This window comes from Scyliorhinus torazame, chromosome 18, assembly GCF_047496885.1.
Source record: "Scyliorhinus torazame isolate Kashiwa2021f chromosome 18, sScyTor2.1, whole genome shotgun sequence".
Taxonomy (NCBI): Eukaryota; Metazoa; Chordata; class Chondrichthyes; order Carcharhiniformes; family Scyliorhinidae; genus Scyliorhinus; species Scyliorhinus torazame.
Window position 1 is genome coordinate 18,049,198 of NC_092724.1, and position 21,257 is coordinate 18,070,454.

Sequence of the window (21,257 nt, forward strand, 5' to 3'; positions counted from 1 at the left end):
CTCCAAATGGCCCACCCCCATGCTCCCGCCATTGGTCAGCTGACATATACATCCTCACAGGGCCACACATTCTCACAGGGATCACCTTCCCATGCCAATAAAGAAAGCAATGAGGCTCCTAATTATCAGAGTGGATGGTGCTTGACTGCCAGGCCCGCATATTTTTTATAACTAATAAATTCAAAGTAAATAAAACAAAATGCTTTTTGTTTTTTTGCTGCCTCCATAGATTTATTTTCTCTGGAATTTCCGACAGCAATGTCCAGGGGAGTTATCTTCAATTCCTGGAGAATTTCAGGACCATCCTATTAATCCTCTTTTTTCTTGTTTTTTAAAAAAAAATTTAGAGTACCCAATTCATTTTTTCCAATTAAGGGGCAATTTAGCGTGGCCAATCCACCAACTCTGCACATCTTTGGGTTGTGGGGGCGAAACTCACGCAGACACGGGGAGAATGTGCAAAATCCACACGGACAGTGATCCAGAGCCGGGATTCGAACCCGGATCCTCGGCGCCGTGAGGCAGCAGTGCTAACCGTGCTGTCCCATCCTATTAACCTTAATCCAGGTGTGAACGGCATCAATACCCAGACAGATTTGTTTTTCTTCTTTCAGTTGTGGTTTCTATATTACAGGATGAAAGATTTTTTAAATTACCAGACGACCTGAAGTCAGTGAACTTCCAGCAAGATCTGTCGCCATACACAAAACACAGCTGCACTAAATTCTAGAACATTCCAGGTGTACACAATAGATAATCCAATATTCCTTTTTTTCGACGTGACATCACGGTGCACCATACTTAACTAGTGGCTGTCCTGGCAATCTGTTACCTTTACTAATCATTATTAGCTCAGTGATCAGAGCGAAGGACATCTTTGGTGAGAATTGGAGCACTTCTGCCTGAAGGGAGGCATTGTTAACAATAAGTCGCTTCCCGGGCATGAATAGGACTGATTGCCTAGAATCGTAGAATTTACAGTGCAGAAGGAGGCCATTCGGCCCATCGAGTCTGCACCGACCCTTGGAAAGAGCACCCTACCCAAGCCCATGTCTCCACCCTACCCCCAGTAACCCAAGGTTACTAAGGGCAATTTAGCACGGCCAATCCACCTAACCCGCACATCTTTGGACTGTGGGAAGAAACCGGAGCACCCGGAGGAAACCCACGCAGACACGGGGAGAACGTGCAGACTCCGCACAGACTGTGACCCAAGCCGGGAATCGAACCTGGGACCCTGGAGCTGTGAAGCAACAGTGCTAACCACTGTGCTACTGTGCTGCCTAATGGATGAAGATCCTTCCGTAGACGTAGACGTAAACGAGGCTTCACACCCCATGAATGTCGTACAGTAAGGGTTCATCTAATTGAGGTGTTTAAAACAATTAAAGGAGCTTTAAAGGGTAAACAGAGATAAAATATTGCCTCGGGGTGGGGAGGCTGGGGAAGAGGAGCTCCAGAACAAGGGGGTACAACCTTACTATTAGCACAAGGCTGTTCGGGGAAGATATCAGGAAGATTAATGGAAATCTGAAAATCTCTCCCCAAAAGGCTTGGGGACGGAACTGAAAATTTTGAAACTGGAAATGATGGATTTTTGATAGACAAGGGTATTAAAGGTTAAGGAATCAAGATGGTTTGGTGGAGTTAAGATACAGATCAGCCATGATCTGATTGAATGGGGGAACCGACTCAAGGGGTTGAATGGCCTCCTCCTGTTCCAATGTTCCTTTGACTCGCTCTCCCACCACCACCGCTCAGGAACATTGCACAGCCTCGATGAGAGGACTTCACAATGCTCTATTTGATACACCAGTCGCCGCAGGCCTCCGAGTAAACAAATTAATTTGCATGTCTATAGTGCATTTCATGACCTCAGGACATTGAAAAGCTCTTCACTAGTCAATGAAGTGTAATCACTGCTGAAATCCAATTTGCTCCCAGCGTGCTTCCACAAACTGTAATGTGATAATGACCAGATAATCTGGTCCGATAATGTTTGAGGGATAAATATTGGGACCCTTGCCTGCTCCTCTCCAGGTAGTGACATATGTCCACCTGAGAGGTTATGCGGGACTGTAGTTTAAGGTCTCGTCCAAGAAAACAATCTCCGACACTATCAGCGGGATTCTCCGACACCCCCCACCCTCCCCCCCCCGCCCCCCGCAGCACCAACCCTTCCGCCGTCCACCTAGCCCCCGGACGTTCGGAGAATTCCGCACTTTCGGGGGCTGTTGACGCCAGAGTGGTTGGCGCCGGTTCTCCCGCCGCCGTGGGGACTTAGTCCCCGGAAAGGAGAATCCTGCCCCATGGCTTAAACCAGAAACCTTCTGAGGAGTTGAGAGTGCTGAGAGTGAATGAATGGCAGCTAACAATCTGTGTCAGATATAGTGGGGGTGGGGGGGGAATTGCATCCAACCTATGAATTGAATCAAAAATTCCTCACATCACAGGGGAGCTTGGCCAACATTCAGACACACAGGGCGATTGGGGTCATGATGCCAAGTCACGAAGGAAGTTGGCCTAGAGTTCCATTTCCCAACTCAGAAACTACAGTTAATTGTAATGCCCCAGGTGGAACTGAATCAGGGCCTTTCTGACCTGTACGTTTTAGGCCTACACTGAGCAGAGCTTTTACACCCTAGATCTTCGCAACTCATTCCCTACAGGATGCCTGGGGCCATCAGGAAGAGAACTCCCCAGGGCCACTGGCAGAGATGAAATCATATTCTCAAAAAACATCGCTATCCTTAATCTCTCATTTTTTATACAACTGTGCTGATCCTCTCTCGTTGGCGGAAAGCTACAAAGCTATGGAAGCAAAAGATGTGGTACAAGATGAAAGTCATACCTCTATAACAGTAGACATCATACTTCGAGCCAGGGTCAGGAGAGCCTGTTCGATTTGGGAGCTGGTAAACCGTCCTCACACCTGGCACATCTCCACCGCAGTTCTTCCTGGGAATGTTGATAGGGTACCGTACGCTACCATCAGCAAGCCAGCCAGCGTCACACTGATCGAAGCCTTGACTCCAGGCCATGTACAGCTGGCCAGCAGTTGCTAGCTCAGCTCCCTGCATCTGGCAGTGATAAATGGCCTCAGTAAGGTTCAACTTCCGAGTGGCTGTCTCATGAAACACGGTGCCTGTGAACACATGAAGTCAGGTTGTCAATCACTGTCGCGACTAGTACTGGACATAATTGAAGGATAACTCTCGTAATGCACCACAGGAACCACTTCATCTGACTGACTGGGTCTTCCAGGCAACTCTCAGTCTTCACCCGTGGCCTGTCTGGTGCACGAGTCGTGACAAAACAACAATTAGACATTGTTCTCCTTTGTTTTCCAGCAATATGAGGCAAAGGAACTCTTAGGAGGCAGCACTATGAAAAAAAATCTTGGGTGAGATTTTACTAAATGGAAACAAAGTCCCATAGCAAGGATATAAAACACGACACGCATTTGGTAAGGGGCCTCGACGGGGAACACGTGGGCGAGGTCGCACATAGCCCCATTTTGTCCACTGACGAACTCCACTCAAAGAACAAAGAACAAAGAAATGTACAGCACAGGAACAGGCCCTTCGGCCCTCCAAGCCCGTGCCGACCATGCTGCCCGACTAACTTACAATCTTCTACACTTCCTGGGTCTGTATCCCTCTATTCCCATCCTATTCATGTATTTGTCAAGATGCCCCTTAAATGTTACTATCGTCGCTGCTTCCACCACCTCCTCCGGTAACGAGTTCCAGGCACCCACTACCCTCTGTGTAAAAAACTTGCCTCGTACATCTACTCTAAACCTTGCCCCTCTCACCTTAAACCTATGCCCCCTAGTAATTGACCCCTCTACCCCGGGGAAAAGCCTCTGACTATCCACTCTGTCTATGCCCCTCATAATTTTGTAGACCTCTATCAGGTCGCCCCTCAACCTCCTTCGTTCCAGTGAGAACAAACCGAGTTTATTCAACCGCTCCTCATAGCTAATGCCCTCCATACCAGGCAACATTCTGGTAAATCTCTTCTACACCCTCTCTAAAGCCTCCACATCCTTCTGGTAGTGTGGCGACCAGAATTGAACACTATACTCCAGGTGTGGCCTAACTAAGGTTCTATACAGCTGCAACATGACTTGCCAATTCTTATACTCAATGCCCTGGCCAATGAAGGCAAGCATGCCGTATGCCTTCTTGACTACCACCTGTGTTGCCCCTTTCAGTGACCTGTGGACCTGTACTCCTAGATCTCTTTGACTTTCAATACTCTTGAGGGTTCTACCATTCACTGTATATTCCCTACCTGCATTAGACCTTCTAAAATGCATTACCTCACATTTGTCTGGATTAAACTCCATCTGCCATCTCTCCGCCCAAGTCTCCAAACAATCTAAATCCTGCTGTATCCTCTGACGGTCCTCATCGCTATCCGCAATTCCACCAACCTTTGTGTCGTCTGCAAACTTACTAATCAGACCCGTTACATTTTCCTCCAAATCATTTATATATACTACAAACAGCAAAGGTCCCAGCACTGATCCCTGTGGAACACCACTGGTCACAGCCCTCCAATTAGAAAAGCATCCTTCCATTGCTACTCTCTGCCTTCTATGACCTAGCCAGTTCTGTATCCACCTTGCCAGCTCACCCCTGATCCCGTGTGACTTCCATGAGGGACCTTATCAAAGGCCTTACTGAAGTCCATATAGACAACATCCACTGCCCTACCTGCATCAATCATCTTAGTGACCTCCTCAAAAAACTCTATCAAGTTAGTGAGACACGACCTCCCCTTCACTAAACCATGCTGCCTCTCACTAATACGTCCATTTGCTTCCAAATGGGAGTAGATCCTGTCTCGAAGAATTCTCTCCAGTAATTTCCCTACCACTGAAGTAAGGCTCACCGGCCTGTAGTTCCCTGGATTACCCTTGCTACCCTTCTTAAACAGAGGAACAACATTGGCTATTCTCCAGTCCTCCGGGACATCACCTGAAGACAGTGAGGATCCAAAGATTTCTGTCAAGGCCTCAGCAATTTCCTCTCCAGCTTCCTTCAGTATTCTGGGGTAGATCCCATCAGGCCCTGGGGACTTATCTACCTTAATATTTTTTAAGACACCCAACACCTCGTCTTTTTGGATCTCAATGTGACCCAGGCTATCTACACACCCTTCTCCAGACTCAACATCTACCAATTTCTTCTCTTTGGTGAATACTGATGCAAAGTATTCATTTAGTACCTCGCGCATTTCCTCTGGCTCCACACATAGATTCCCTTGCCTATCCTTCAGTGGGCCAACCCTTTCCCTGGCTACCCTCTTGCTTTTTATGTACGTGTAAAAAGCCTTGGGATTTTCCTTAACCCTATTTGCCAATGACTTTTCATGATCCCTTCTAGCCCTCCTGACTCCTTGCTTAAGTTCCTTCCTACTTTCCTTATATTCCACACAGGCTTCGTCTGTTCCCAGCCTTTTAGCCCTGACAAATGCCTCCTTTTTCTTTTTGACGAGGCCTACAATATCTCTCGTTATCCAAGGTTCCCGAAAATTGCCATATTTATCCTTCTTCCTCACAGGAACATGCCGGTCCTGAATTCCTTTCAACTGACACTTGAAAGCCTCCCACATGTCAGATGTTGATTTGCCCTCAAACATCCGCCCCCCAATCTAGGTTCTTCAGTTCCCACCTAATATTGTTATAATTAGCCTTCCCCCAATTTAGCACATTCATCCTAGGACCACTCTTATCCTTGTCCACCAGCACTTTAAAACTTACTGATGCACTCGCTGGAACTCCTTAGTGCAGCGAGCGATCGGGACGCCATTTTTAAATGGTGTCCCGATCTCCGAGGCCCCCAAAGTGACGTGACCCCCAACACCCCCCCCCCCTCCCCCCCCCCGAGGCAAGGGGCTAGATTCCACACCTTGGTTAACTTGGGAATCTGCACATTAAAGTGAGACTAGCTGTCTTGCTCTAATTATGCACATCGGCCAAAAAGTGATCCTGCCCGCGATGGGCAGGATTTACATCGCGACCTCTTGCGAGATCGCATTGGATCTCGCGAGGCATTGCGAGCTAGTAGATCCCGGGCGTGGGGTCTGATGTAGCATCAATGACCACAAGACGAAATGGTGAACTATTGAGGCTTTATTGCACTAAATGTTAAGCCTCCTGCAGCTGGAAGGAGAATGGAGGCAGCGCAGGAGAGTGCACACTCTTATACAGTGCCTGCTGGGAAGAGCCAGCAGGCCGGGATTTACTGTATTGACTGTAGTACAATAGCAGTACCGTAATACACGTAGTGTATGATCAGTGGTGTTTACGACAGGGTCTCCCAGCTTTTATCGGCCACCCTGCCCTGCGGCGAGTTGCTTTTCCGGAGCAGTGTGCCCATAAAACCGGGCACCAAGAATCTGAAGGAGAAACAGTCGCTCCCTTCACCACCTCCGCAGAGTAGCTGCAGTGTGAAATGAAATGAAAATCGCTTCTGGTCACAAGTAGGCTTCAAATGAAGTTACTGTGAAAAGCCCCTAGTTGCCACATTCCGGTGCCTGTTCGGGGAGGCTGGTACGGGAATTGAACCGTGCTGCTGGCCTGCCTTGGTCTGCTTTCAAAGCCAGCGATTGAGCCCTGTGCTAAACCAGCCCCGGTTTGTGTACCATCTACAGGATGTACTGCCGTGCTTCCTTCGAGATCGCCTTCCAAACCCACGACTTCAAACACCTAGAAACAAGTGCAGCGTGTTCATGGGAACACCATCAAGTCTTATTCCATGTCATAAATCACCCTGACTTTTTAAAAATAAATTTAGAGTACCCAATTCATTTTTTCCAATTAAGGGCCACATTAGCGTGGCCAATCCACCTACTCTGCACATCTTTGGATTGTGGGGTTAAAACCCACGCAAACACGGGGAGAATGCGCAAACTCCACGCGGACAGTGACCCAGGGCTGGGATTCGAACCTGGGACCTCGGCGCCGTGAAACTGAGGTCCGCACACTATTTTGAAGGTGGGCCGGGGAGATTCTCCCAGTGTCCTGGGCAATATTCATCCTTCAATCAACATCATAAAAATAGACGATCTGGTTATTTTCACATTGCTGTTTGTGGGAGCTTGCTGTGCACAAGATGGCTGCAGTGTTTCCTCAATAATACAACAGTGACCATACATCAAAAAACATTTTATTGGCTGGAAAACCCTTTTGGGGGGTCCTGAGGTTTTGATAGTCGCTACATAAATGCAATTCTTTCTTTCTGAGCTCAATTCAAACTTATACATAGGAACAGTTCTCTAAGGACCTAATGGTTCAGTAGCACAGTGGGGTGTGTCTTCATTCCCTAGACCCCTCCCCCGCGCGTCACGTACTAACCAGCATTGCTCACCTCACACACTACCCCCCCCCCCTCCCGCCCCGTTAATGTTTCCAACTGAGGGGGGCTAAGATACGTCATCAGCTTTACATCAGGGGATGTCACCAATCGGTTGGTTGGGCTCATTGAATATGAGGCGTCATAGCCACCGACCATGCCAACTAGAGTTGGGAAGCACCACAGCCCTCTGCAGCACTCTGCGTGCGCACGCAGAAACAACTGCCAGCTTAGTCCCTGAGATTGATCAGTGGCTTGTCTGGGTTTCAGAGTCCAGGTTGGCAGGGTGCAGGAGTCAGTTGCACCCCACAGTTGGGAGTACAATGTCTGAACAAAAGGAATTAAAAATTGGAAGCAAAAAATGCTTACAGGTTTCAGTCTCCTCTGGCAGCACCTTCGTCTTCATGAGCGCAAACACTCACCCCCGGCCCAACACCCAATAAAAAAAGACCTTTCCCTCCCCCATAACTAAACTAAATTTCTTGTCAGCTTTGCAGTGATTACCCCTCTACACCTGGGGCAGCACAATGGTTAGCACTGCTGTCTCACAGCACCTGGGACCCAGGTTCAATTCCCACGTCGGAAGAGTGGAGTCTGCCCGCTCTCCCCGTGTGTGCGTGGGTTTCCTCCGGGTGCTCCGGTTTCCTCCCACAATCCAAAGATATGCAGGTGAGGTTGATTGGCCGTACTAAATTGCCCCTTAGTGTCCAACGGTTAGGTGGGGTTATGGGGATAGTGCAAGGGAGTGCTCTTTTGGTGGGTAGACGCAGACTTGAAGGGCCGAATGGCCTCCTTCTGTAGGGATTTTAGAATTCTCTAACGGCCCCCCCCCCCCCTCTGCCCCCCCGGCCACCCTCCCGCCCCCACCCACTAAAATGAAGAAATAATAATCAGAAATGAACCACATGAAGTGTTTTGGATTTGACCTTCAGGAACTGCATTTTCACCTATTTTCAACAAAGCAGAAACATCAACTTGCCTTTCAGTTCCTTGATGTAACAGTAGACATCATACTGCTCACCAGGGTCTCGAATTCCATAGGTTCGGATGCCAGGATATTCAAATTTATCCCCATAGCAACCAGGCCTTGGTGACCTGATCGGGTATCTGTCAAAGACAAATTGATCAAACTTAATCTTCAACTTCCATTGTCGTCTTCAGTACAATTTCATATTGATCAGTGCATTTTTTTTGACAAACACTTTACACATGTAACAGCATAAAGGGACTGATAAATCATTCCAACCATTGAGCCCGATGCTGTTGACAGCTGCTGCTGCCCCATGCTTCTTGCTACTGGACAAGTACTAGATACCTGATCCCAATCCAGGGAGGCAAGTTCAAATCCCATCATATCCGGGGAATTTAAATTAACTTAAATAAATCAATTTGGAATAAAAATTCCCAATCAGGGTTGTCACAAAAAAAAACACATTCAGGACCCTGACCTTCCCGTTGCTTGCCATTTTAACATAAGACCGTGCTCCCATGCCCACATGTCTGTCCTTGGCCCGCTGCAATGGTCCAGTGAAGCTCAACGCAAACTGGAGGAACAATACCTCATCTTTTGGTTACACATGTAATAGCATAAAGGGACTTCAGCCTTCCGGTCTCAACATCAAATCCAACAACTTCAGATGATTAGCTCTACCCCACCTCGACCCATTTGTTTTCATCCCATTTCATTTTAACTGTCTTTTACCATTTCTTTCTCTCTTGTCTTTCTTTAAATATATTTACCGTCCTCCCCCATCTTATCCACCTTTCCCTACCCTTTCTCCCCTATGCTTCCCCCTTCCCCTCCCCCCACCTCTACCTCTGTCACAGTTTATCTTCTGATGTTAGTTTCTCTGCTGTTGGCCTTTCATATATTTTGTTCTCTCTGGGGACTCTTTTCCTGTGGTTTCTGTGTTTCTAATAGCACGAGGGTGCTATTAGCACCCCCTTTCCCTGGGTTTCTGTAGCTATGACTCATCTTTCATTCTCACTCCACAATATAAATATTTCCCACTTTCTCTGTATTATAGCTTTGACAAAGGGTCATCTGGACTCGAAACGTTAGCTCTTTTCTCTCCCTAAAGATGCTGGGATTTTCCAGCATTTTCTCTTTGGTTTCAGATTCCAGCATCCGCAGTAATTTGCTTTTATCCAGTTTCTGAATGCTCTTTAGGGAAGAAAGTCTTCTGCCTTTACTGGAATTCACCAGACTCAGAACAGCATGATGTCCTCTGAATGAGCCTAGCAATCCACGATAAATGCTCACCTTGTCAACAACACTTGCACCCCAATGAACAACAAGTTAAAAGATTGCCAAGGTTATTCCTGAGCACATCTGTGATGCAGGACTCGGTGTTCCGTGGGACATTCTCAGGGGCGCACAGAGACAATCATCAGCTATAGCTAGGGGATCATCAACTAGGTGAAAGATGCCCTTGGTCTGTTGGTCTTCCAGTTCAAAGGGTTGTCCCCAATTGAGTGTCGCAGTCTGACGCATTCCAACGTCTAAGTGCTGAGGGACGCACTAAAGCTTGGGGGAGCCGTTACCATGGCGTAACGGGAGAAAGGTCACTGTCGAAGACATGGTGACCGAGGGGCTGGGAAATATACAGAATCCTTTGGGCTATATGACCCACATTGAACGTATGGAGTGAATATTGCATGCATCACAGATGTTATATTTAATTAATTATTTTTTTCCAATTAAGGGTCAATTTAGCGAGGCCAATCCACCTACCCTGCACATCGTTTTGGGATTATGGGGGTGAGCCCCACACCGACATGGGGAGAATGTGCAAACACCACAGAGACAGTGACCCGGGCCGGGATTGAACCCATGTCCTCGGTGCGTGAGGCAGCAGTGCTAACCACCCCGCCACCGTGCCGCCCTTGCATCACAATTGTATTGAAACACCTCAGGGTGCAGCACGATCTGTGTGCTGTGATAGCCATATTGAAATGTTTTGCCATGTTCTTTCGGATGTTTAATGAATAAAGTATGTTCTTGCGTAAATAAAAGTTTGCCTTGCTGGTGCCTTCTACTTGAATGAACAGTCATTGGGTGCCTGCCATGAATCACTCACCAAAATCCCAGTGAGGATTGGCAACACATAGAGACCACAATGTAGATTTGGATGAAGAAGGCTCTTTGAATCATTCGATCAAATGCTTCTCACCTGAGTCTAACCAATTTACCGTCGAGGGGGAAAGGTTACCTCATGAGCATTTCAACTATTCATCTTCAGAATCCCATTTTCCTACGCAGATACACTTTGCATTAAAAAAAAACACCCAGGGGGCAATTCTCCAATATTGGGCCCAAGTGTTCGCGCCGTCGTGAACGCCGTCGCGTTTCACGATGACGCGAACCGGGCCGAGGCACGACAGATTCTGACGACCATAGGGGCCAGCATGGCGCTGGAGCGGTTCACGCCGCTCCAACCTCCTTACGCGGCGCCAAAAGGGCGCCGCGCCAACCTGCGCATGCACGGGGGACTTCTTCAGCGCGCTGGCCCCGACCAACATGGGGGCGGTGTTCAGGGGCCAGCCGCGCCTGGAAGTAGGCCTGGGGGGCATCAATCGCGGGCTAGACCCCAACGGAGGGCCCCCCGGTGAAGGAGCCCCCCTCCCACCCCCACAGACCGCCCCCCCGACCGTTCCCGCAGAGTTCCCGCCGGCAGCGACCAGAGGTGAACGGCGCCGGCGGGACTCTGTCGTATCGGAGCTGCCGCTCGGCCCATCCGGGCCGGAGAATCGGCGGCCCCGCCAATTCCCGCGGTCAGCGCCGCGCAAAACGCGCCGGCGCAAATGGCCCCGATTCTCCGCACCTCGGAGAATCGCGCGCCGGCGTCGTGGCACGGTTACAGCAATTCTCCGGCCCGGCGCGGGGCTCGGAGAATCACTCCCCCAAGCTTTTAACTTGCCCATCTTTAAAACATCTAGCTATTCCTTTAAAGAAAATAATTCCTTTCCAATCATTCCGTGTGTCTGCTACGTTCATCTGTTTAGTCACAAACACACCAATGACACAACATCGAAGAACAATAATGTGCGTTCTTTATTTGAAGATAACACAATGGTTGGAAATATCCCACCATTCACGCTAGCGGGATCTTCCTGTCCCTCCAATAGCGCTCCCCCTCCCCCTCCCCGCGGCGAGGAGTTATTTCAAAGGGAAACCCTGTTGACACCAGAAGAGTAAATCCCACCATAAATGCACACAATGGTAACTGGGAGGCTTTGTAGAACATATCTGGCCTGTAGAACTACTGCTCAGTTCTGACTACTGAATACATGGGATTATGCATCATATCTTGTCTCACGGTGGATAGTGATGGACAGCAGTTTAAGATTCACCCACTTAAAGGTGCATCACAACAGTGTTCAGTGTCCTGGTGCTTTGAGGGTGATGAAACTTTGATCTTATGATTCCATTCATCCCTAGTCTCCCAACCTTTGTTTAAACATCAATGTATCATGAAAGAAGAGGAATCCTCAATCAATTATTATATATAATGTGTGTACAACAAAGAGAAGCAATCTCAGATGATTAATTAAACTTTGCTCAGCTGCTGCCTCTCCAGGGGCAACAAATCATAAGAACACATGGAATGAGAAAAAAGGCTTGGATTGATCTTCCACCTTTCACAACCACAGGATGTCTGGAAAATCTTTGCAGCCAATGCAGTACTTTGATAGGTCAGTCACTGTTGTAAATTGACCATAAGATCAAACGGCATGGGAGCAGAAGCCAGCCATTTGGCCCATCTTGTCTGTTCCGTCACTCAGTGACATCATGACTGATCTGACATGATGATCCTCAACTTTCCTGTCTTATCCCCATTACCCTCCATCCCCATATTGATTAAAAGTCTATCTCAGCCTTGAACCTACTTAACGACCCAGCCTCTACAGCTCTCAGTGGCAAAGAATTCCACAGATTCCTCATTTCTGTCTTAAACGGACGCCCCCTTACTCTGAGATTCTGCCCTCTGGTCCTAGACTCTCCCACAAGGGGAAACAACCTCTCAGCATCGTCCCTGTCAAGCCTCCTGAGAATCCGACTGGTGGAATTCTCCAGGCTCATCCGTGGCAGAAACCGTCGTGAGCGAGAATGGAAAAGTTAGCATTCCAGACAAAACTCCAATAACTTTCAGTGGCACCAGCAAATCTCAGCGGCGAACGAGGATGGAGGATTTCAGCCTTTATGTGTCAATAATGTCACCTCTCACTCTTCTGAACTCCAATGAGCACAGGCCCAACTTACTCAACGTCTCCTCATAAGAAAATCCCTCCATACCCAGGATCAACCTAGTCAACCTTCTCTGGGCTGTCTCCAATGCCAGTCTATCTTTCCTTAGATAAGGGGAACAAAGATGCTTGCAGTATTCCAGGTGTGGCAGCCAATTCGTGCACAGCAAGCTCCCACAAACAGTGAAGTGATAATGAGCAGCTAATCAGTTTTAAAGTGCGAGTTTGGAGATAATAATTAGCCCAGGACACCAGGGAGAACTGCCTGCTCTTCTTCAAAATGATGAGACTGGGAGAGGAGACGGTGCCTCAATTTAACATCTTACCCAAAGGACAGCACATTGGAGAGTGCAGCACCCCCTCAGTACTGCACTAGGGCGGGGGGTCAGCCTAGAGCTTTATGCTGGAATTGCTGGAGAGGGGTTTGAACTGACGACGCTCGGGCATCATGCAATTCTGACTGAAGGAAATTAGAGGGGGGGGGGAAACGATTTCTCAGGACATAAACCCAGGTATGGAAAAGGTAGACGTGGAGCTTGTGCCTCCTCTTGTGGGGAATTCTAAATGAGAGGTCATCATCTTAGAATAAGAGGTAGCAAATTTAAAACAGATTTGAGGAAAAATTACTTTTCCCAAAGGGTTGTGAGTCTGTGGAATTCACTGCCCCAGAGTGCGGTGGATGCTGGGACAGTGAGTAAATTTAAGGAGGAGTTAGACAGATTTTTAATTGGTATTGGGTTGAAGGAGAACGGGCAGGACGGTGGAGTTGAGGCCAGGGTGGGATCAGCCATGATCACATTGAGGGCGTTTAGGCTCGGAAGGCCAAATTGTCGACTCCCGCTCCTAGGTCATGTGTTCTAGGGAGGAGATGCTCTGGTGGATTTTGCAATCCAGTTCTTGTCCTGTAACATTGTAGGTAGCAGATGGGGAACATATCAGCCATGATAGAATGGCAGAGCAGACTCGATGGGCCGAATGGCCTACTTCTGCTCCTATACCTTCTGAACTTACGTACTTTTCTTTGATAGAAGAGATGTCTGCAGAATTAAGTAGGGTGCTCTTTTCAAGGGCCGGTGCAGCCACGATGGGCCGAATGGCCTGCTTCTGCACTGTAATTTCGATGATTTTATAATTATTAAGCTATAAAAAGAAATGGCTTCACAGTTAGAATCACTCTTTTGTGGGGGAGGGAGGTGTGTTCAGAAGAATTATAAGGTTTTGTGGTGAAACAGAATTATATGACATCTCAAATTCCAAACCTACTATTAATTTTAGAAAATCAGTTATTCTGTAGCTATCATTAGTTTGAAGAAAGTGTTATGGTTGGAGCTTGGAATTACCAAAAGTGATACATTTTCTGTTTGGTTCTTAGCCTGTAATTATAAAGAGGGAGGTGGTATCCTATAACCTCTCTGGTTCAGAAACACTGGTTCTTCAGAACATATTTTACAGAGTATTTGGATAAACAAAATTATTTTTATTACTGCTTTATAATGTTTCATCACTGGTTTTTGCTTCAGGTAAATATTTATATCCATAAATATATTTATATTTATATTCCAGTTCACATACTTGGTGGTTATGCACTCCAGCATCAATCTATAATCCAGAAGATTCCGAAATCCAGTAATGACTTAGTCCCAAACATTCCAGACTGAAGAGGTTTTAGTCTACAATGAGGTGGCGCCATTTACACTCCAAGATGTCCGACACTTATTGGAATTACTTGGAAAATTTAAACTAACTTGATTAAAAAACAGTCGATGTCCAAATGCAGCAAGAGCTGGACAATATCCAAGATTGCACTGACAAGTGGTAAGTAACATTCGCCCCACGTAAGTGCCAGGCAATGGCCATCTCCAACAAGAGAGGATCTAACCATCGCCTCTTGACATTCAATGGCATTACCATCACTGAATCCCCCACTATAAACATCCTGGGAGTTACCATTGACCAGAAACTGAACTGGACTAGCCATATAAATATTGTGGCTACCAGGGCAGGTCAAAGGCTAAGAATCCTGAGGTGAGTAACCCACCGCCTGACGCCCGAAAGCCTGTCCATCATCGACAGGGCATAAGTCAGTTATGTGATGGAATGCTCTCCACTGGCCTGGATGAGTGCAGCTCCAACAACACTCAAGAAGCTCAACACCCTCCAGGGTAAAGCAGGCCGATTGATTGCCCCCCCCCCCTTTCAGAAACATTCAATCCCTTCACCACTGACGAACAGTGGGAACCATGTGCACCATCTCCAAGATTCGCTGTAGGAACTCACCAAGGTACCTTGGTAGCACCTTTCAAATCCACAGCCACTACCATCTAGGAGGACCAGAGCAGCAAATACAAGGGAACACCACCCCCTGGGGGTTCCCCTTCAAGTCACTCAACATTCTGACTTGGAAATATATTGCCGTTCCTTCACTGCCGCTGGGCCAAAATCCTGGAATTCCTGGGTGGAGACCTTGCCAACGATATAGAGGGCTGCAGCAACATTCTGAGGAGCAGGACCTGTCAGCGAGGTTAGGTCCCCACTCAGTTCCAGCGAGAACCCCAGGGTTCCACTGAATAGCACTGAAAACCCGATTTAGGGTAATACATTTTCTAAGTACCATAGAATGCCATACTAACGCCAGCTGGAATCACTCTGGTTTACTCACTGGTAGTAGCACTTATTCACCCATCAGGGGAATCGAGCCCCTGCTAGTCTCTGGTGGTGGAGACAGATAGTCATTCCCTCTGGCCTCACAATATGCTCGTTTAAATATGGTCTGGGCATGAACCAGATTGGGTCAGGTGCCGCGGGCAAGGGCATCGTGCTCTGTTTGGCGCCCAACGTGATTCCCAGAATAGCGGGATGTGTGCCGGGCGCATTGCGGACGGAGAATTGCCCCTGCTACCTTTACCCAGCTTAGCCTGGTTGTAACTTCAGACGTCACAGCAATGTGGTCGACTGTTAACTGCCCTCTGAAATGTCCTGACATTCAGCCATTCAGCTGTGTTCAAGAAAGTGTCGCACCACCACCTTCTCAAGGATAATTAGGGATGGGAAATAAATGCTGGATTTTCAGTGATCCGCAAATGAATAAAAAAAGGTGAGACGGTGAAGAACCAGAAGATGGGAGGCATGTCTCAAATAGCATTACAGCAGTGACTACACTTCAAAAAGAATTCATTGGCTGGAAAGCACTTTGGACGATGTACTCTGGCTGTGAAAGGTGTTACAGAAATGTGACATTAAAAAACGAAGCAGGCAAATAAAATGTCAAACCAGCCTTTGTTTTAAAATTCAGAGCAGCCTAACGCAAAGGTTAGTGGGCCAGATCGATAAATTGGCAGATTGTGGATTAAGAGCCAATTCACTCCACACCTCTAGGAGAGTGCCTGACCAGGGCAGGGAGACCACTTCATTGCCTGTCAATAGATACCACGTCATGGTCAATGTGATCTTCTGGACTTGTTTCAATTGGCTACGGGGATCCGAGAGCAATTTCCCAGATTTATTTGTGGCCGTGGGTTTCTTCAGTCCAGTTTCCACCTTCCAGGACCAAGAGAACAGCAACATTGCTTATTTAGCAACTTCAACATAATAAAATATCCAAGGTATTCCACAGTAACATAATCAGCTATAATTTGACAGCGGTCCACAGCAGATGAGATGGAGCTTACTTAAAGGGGTAGGTTTTAAGGTGTGTCTTAAAGGAGCAAAGAAAGGCAGAGAGGTTCAGGGAATTGCAGAGATTTGGGTCTGAGAAAGTGAGCCAGCAGTGTTGGAGAGATTAAAATAAAGCGATGCTCCCTGAATCATAGAATCCCTACAGTGCGGAAGGAGGCCATTTGGCCCATCGAGTCTGCATCAACCCTCCCAGGCCCATGCCCCTGCCCTACCCCCAAAACCCCAACAAATTTTTTTGGGGACACTAAGGGGCAATTTAGCATGGCCATTCCACATAACCTGCACATCTTTGCACTGCGATGGGAAAGCGGAGCACGCGGAGGAAACCCACGCGGACACGGGGAGAATGTGCAAACTCCACACAGTCACCCAAGGTTGAAATCGAACCCGGGTCTCGGGCGCTGTGACGCTAACCAATATGCTACTGTGTCGCGCCCTAAGGCTCCATAGCATTGAGGGGCAACGGAGTCTCTCGCGGAAGGAATCACAGCTGTATAAAATGATTTGGTCACTCCTGTCTGGACTTTCCATACACTGACTTCTCTGAGTAAAAACAGAGCTGCAGTCAATTAATTTGAATTTTTTGAAGTGTCTGCTTTCTTTAAGGACTTTCTGTGGACAATATACTCTCTATGGAAGGACTGGGATAATGGGAAAATGGGTGGATGGGTGATTGACGGGATGTGTCTCTACCACAAGGCAGCCAGAGCTGTGACATAGAATTAGCGAACTGTACGGCATAGAAAGAGGTCAGTCAGCCCATCGTGCCCTTGCTCATTCCTTGAAAAATCCATTCAATCTGTCCCCACTCCCCATTGCACTGCAAATTTCTTCCTTCCTTTCCTTCATCTTTCCAGTGCTTCTGTTCTCCCCTAAAATTAAAAGGAACAGTGTCACAATCAACTCCACCAAGATCTCACCCTGGCGAACAAACTCCTCGTTGCCTCACAGATAGTCGATAAAAGCATTGTCCGCTGTGCCAATGGGCCACGAATTGAAAATCAGCCAAGGAGGGCTGGGGTCACCTCGACGGTGATGAACTGACTATTACTGGTATCTGCTAAACGATGCTGTGGTGATATACATCACTGTAAGTACACAAAGGGTTAATGTACATACACTACACCTAGCTAGACACTAGAGGGAACACCAGAGACATGACACACAGGCAGTCAACTAATAGGTCAGTAAGATAGGACACAACCAATGGGTAGTCACGATACACACAGAGGTGACACTACCACAGGAGGGCATTACACCAACCCATATAAAAGGACACAGCACACATGCTCAGTCTCTTTCCAGTGGAGACACTCAGTGAGTACAGACAGAGGGTTGACTGAACATCACTCCCACCACGTGGGTTGTAGCAGACTGGTTCGTCAGTCTGAGTAGCTACAGAAGGATTAACAGTAGCATCGAATCCAACTAGGAGAATTGTTAATAGTTTAATAAACGTGTTAAAGCTATCTCCAAGTCTGAACCTTCCTTTGTCAGAGTGCACATCAAGGAAGCAGCATATGTTAAGTCAAGAGCATAACAAAATAGATGCAGGAACAGGGAGAGCGAAGAAGGCTTCTGTTCCATCGTCGCGAGGAGGGGGGCGGGGGGTCCGATATGACCAAATCTGCGACTCCAGCCAATGGGCAGAAGTGCAAAAATCCAGCTCGGGATTGACCACCGCGTGTCAGTGAGGAGAATTGGAGAGAGAGGGAACAGGAATTCTCCAGTAAAAAAACCCACATAATAGAATGTGAAATCAAAATAAAACAAATTGACATTGGACCCGCAAGTTCGAAAAGAAATGCAGAAACAAATTAGAACAATGGCAGTTTCTGATTGATTTTTATGGAGACGAAGTTACTATCTTCTCCTGTCAGTTAGTTTCATTAAATGGGAAGGTGAGTAAAGTTTATATTTTAATTGGAATTTACAATTAGTCGTGGGTCTCTTGAGCGCTTGAAATAAGCTTGACTCCAGCACAGTCCATAGAGGGAATCAGAGATGATTCATTGCTGCATATTTCCCTCGGTGTGTAACGGGGGTGATGTGGGATGGGGGGGGGGGGGGGGGGGGGGGGGAGCAGAGGCACAGCCTGGCAGACAACCCAGCCTCTGTCAACGTGCTGAGCAGAAAAGGAAACGCTGAGGCAACACAATGTTGGCATCATCTAGTGGCACCTGGCAATGCCACCTCACTGCCCGGCCCATTAACCAGGCCACTCAGTAGGAAGTTGGCACTCACTGATGAATTTTCCATGCTAATGCTTTGGAAGGCAGGGCAATTATCTCAGAGCTGGTCACACTGAGTTGGCTTCTCATGCCAAAACATAATACTGAAGAGGAGGGACGCTAACCTTTCAGAGAGCAACTTTCTCCCTGGGTGTCTCATTGAACACTCAATGTCGGAGAGGAAGGGAGGAGCTCGCATTTCTATAAGCACCTGGGGCTGGTTTCGCACAGTGGGCTAAACAGCTGGCTTGTAATGCAGAGCAAGGCAACAGCGCGGGTTCTATTCCCGAACCGGCCTCCCCGAACAGGCACCGGAATGTGGCGACTTGGGGCTTTTCACAGTAACTTCATTGAAGCCTACTTGTGACAATCAGCAATTATTATTATTATCTTTCACAGCCCTGTCATGATATGCAGACATGCACATAATGAGATACAGACAGGCAGCTAATGAACACAGAGAACAGGACATAACCAATCAGCAGGCAGACCACTTGGGGGTGGTTTCCCACTACAAAAGGCACGAGGCACTCACACTCCGCCTCTTTCCACTGGGGACATCTACAGAGTGAGTCAGGGTGTATATATCACATAACACCTCCAGCACGTGGCTAAGAGCTAGTCTGGTTCAGTCAGACAGAGTAACCACACTTAGGTTAGCAGAGAGTCGAACTCACAGAGAACTGCGCTAACTGTGCTACTGGGTCAATAAATCAGATTGAACTAACTTCAAGGTCTGGAGTATCTTTCAGTCAAAGCTGCATCCAGTTGCAGCCCCAGTTATCTCAGTGTGCTTAACACGACAAGCCCGAGGACTGGATCTCCTCAACACGACAGCCTGGAAAAGTCAAGACTTCCGAGGCAGGTAGCAGAATCCCCAAGGCACCCCACCAACGACATTAGGATCCACCCACTCTGGACTAGGGGGGTCCCAACAGGTCCAATTGTGAATGTGATCAGATGAAATGGGCAGTGTTTCCAAAACGTTAAAGGCGAGCACAATTTCTTGAGGGACTGCCAGTGAATTACTTTTTGAAGTGTGGCCACCACTCTAGATAAAAGCAGCCATCAATTTGTGCACAGCCAGATCCCACATGGAGCAAAAAGGTAAGTGACTAGATGAACAGCGTTCAGTGTTGGTTGATTGACCAGGGCTTCCCTGTTCTTCTTCAAATTGCAGGCTGGAGTGCTTTACATCCACCTGAGTGGACAGGCCAGGTTTTGCATCTAATTTGAAATGCATTAAGTAAAATCCTAGCATCCCTACAATGCAGAAGGAGGCCATTCAGCCCATCGACTCTGCACTGACCCTCCGAAAGAGCATCCTAACCTAGGCCCACTCCCCTGTCCCATCCCCGCAAGTCCACCTAATGTTTGGACACTAAGGGGTAATTTACCATTGTCAATCCACCCAAGCTGCACATCTTTGGAGGAAACCGGAGCACCCGGAGGAAACCCACGCAGACACGGGGAGAAAGTGCAAACTCCACACAGTCACCCGAGGCCGGAATTGAATCCGGGTCCCTGGCGCTGTGAGGCAGCAGTAACTACCATGCCACCACATTTTTGCATATTTGTGCCATTTTATAAGTCAGTGGTGGTGAGGGCTGTCACCTTGTGACCGGAGGTAGACTAACCTCCCAGGCACTGCCTTGTTACAAGAGGAAGGGTTTGTGTGGCGTGGGAAAGGGCTATGATTCAAAGCACAATGTCATTGTGTCATGTCTTTTAGAAAATGAGTCGTTACGGGGATGAAATTCATGGAGGACTCTTGTTAGAATGGGTGCTGTTACTCCAAGCTGCAGCGTTTGGATCACGGAAACATAGCCTCAGGATAAGGGGTTGGCCATTTGGAAGTGAGATGGGGATAAATCTTTTCACAGACGGTTGTGAACCTCTGAAATGCCCTTCCACGGAGGGCCATGGATGTTTAGATGCTGAGAATATTATTGTGGCTCGTGATATACACGCTGGGGGCGTTTGGTACAAACCAAATGGGATGTATTAAGGAAGACAAAGGCAAGTACAGTATTGGCACAGAGCAGCTATGTACAGCTCCGGGGCTTATGCTGGCCAGCCCCTCCGCTCCCCAGCCCCTGCTGGCCCACTATTGGCCGAGGTCTGTGCGCACCTGCAAGATTGGCTCACATCCCGTCACATGGGCCTGTGAGCCCACCCTCTTAAAGGAGCCGCGCTACAACGTTAGGGATAACAACATATGGGAAAGAGAGTCAGTCCATTAAAAAGTCAGTCGGCCTGGTGACCTTCTGATCCTACTGGATCTCCTCAACACGACAGCCTGGAACAGTCAAGACTTCCGAAGCAGGTAGCAGAATCCCCAAGGCACCCCACCAACGACATTAGGATCCACCCACTCTGGACTGGGGTCCCAACAGGTCCAACTGTGGATGTGATCAGATGAAATGGGCAGTGTTTCCAAAACGTTAAAGGCGAGCACAATTTCTTGAGGGACTGGTGGAGGTGGACAACTCTCTTGGAGGGGAGGCCTGCTCAAAGCAGCCGCGTTGGTGAGCTGGGGGGCCTGTGCTGAAACGTGAAGTGATAGGTGGCAAGCAGCAAGGCCCCATGCTGCACCTGTGCTAAGGCTATCGGAGGGATATGCTTGTCTTCTCTCATTGACCATAGAAGAGGCTTGTGGTCTGTTATTATGGTAAACTGGCAGCCGTAGACATATTGGTGGAAGTTCTTCACACCATGAATTACCGCCAAACCTCCT

At 47.9% G+C, this 21,257-nt stretch overlaps 1 protein-coding gene across 4 annotated transcripts in view; it reads right to left on the bottom strand.

Moving 5' to 3' along the window:
• ncanb (neurocan b) overlaps nt 1–21,257 on the bottom strand; it is a 263,481-nt gene that overhangs the window by 147,404 nt on the left and 94,820 nt on the right. For all 4 annotated transcript variants that reach the window (XM_072482254.1, XM_072482255.1, XM_072482256.1 and 1 more), the window contains 2 exons: nt 8,347–8,474; nt 2,852–3,145 (listed from right to left, as the gene is read on the bottom strand). In XM_072482254.1, the coding sequence (XP_072338355.1) occupies nt 2,852–3,145; nt 8,347–8,474 (422 nt within the window). The remainder of the gene's footprint in view (nt 1–2,851; nt 3,146–8,346; nt 8,475–21,257) is intronic.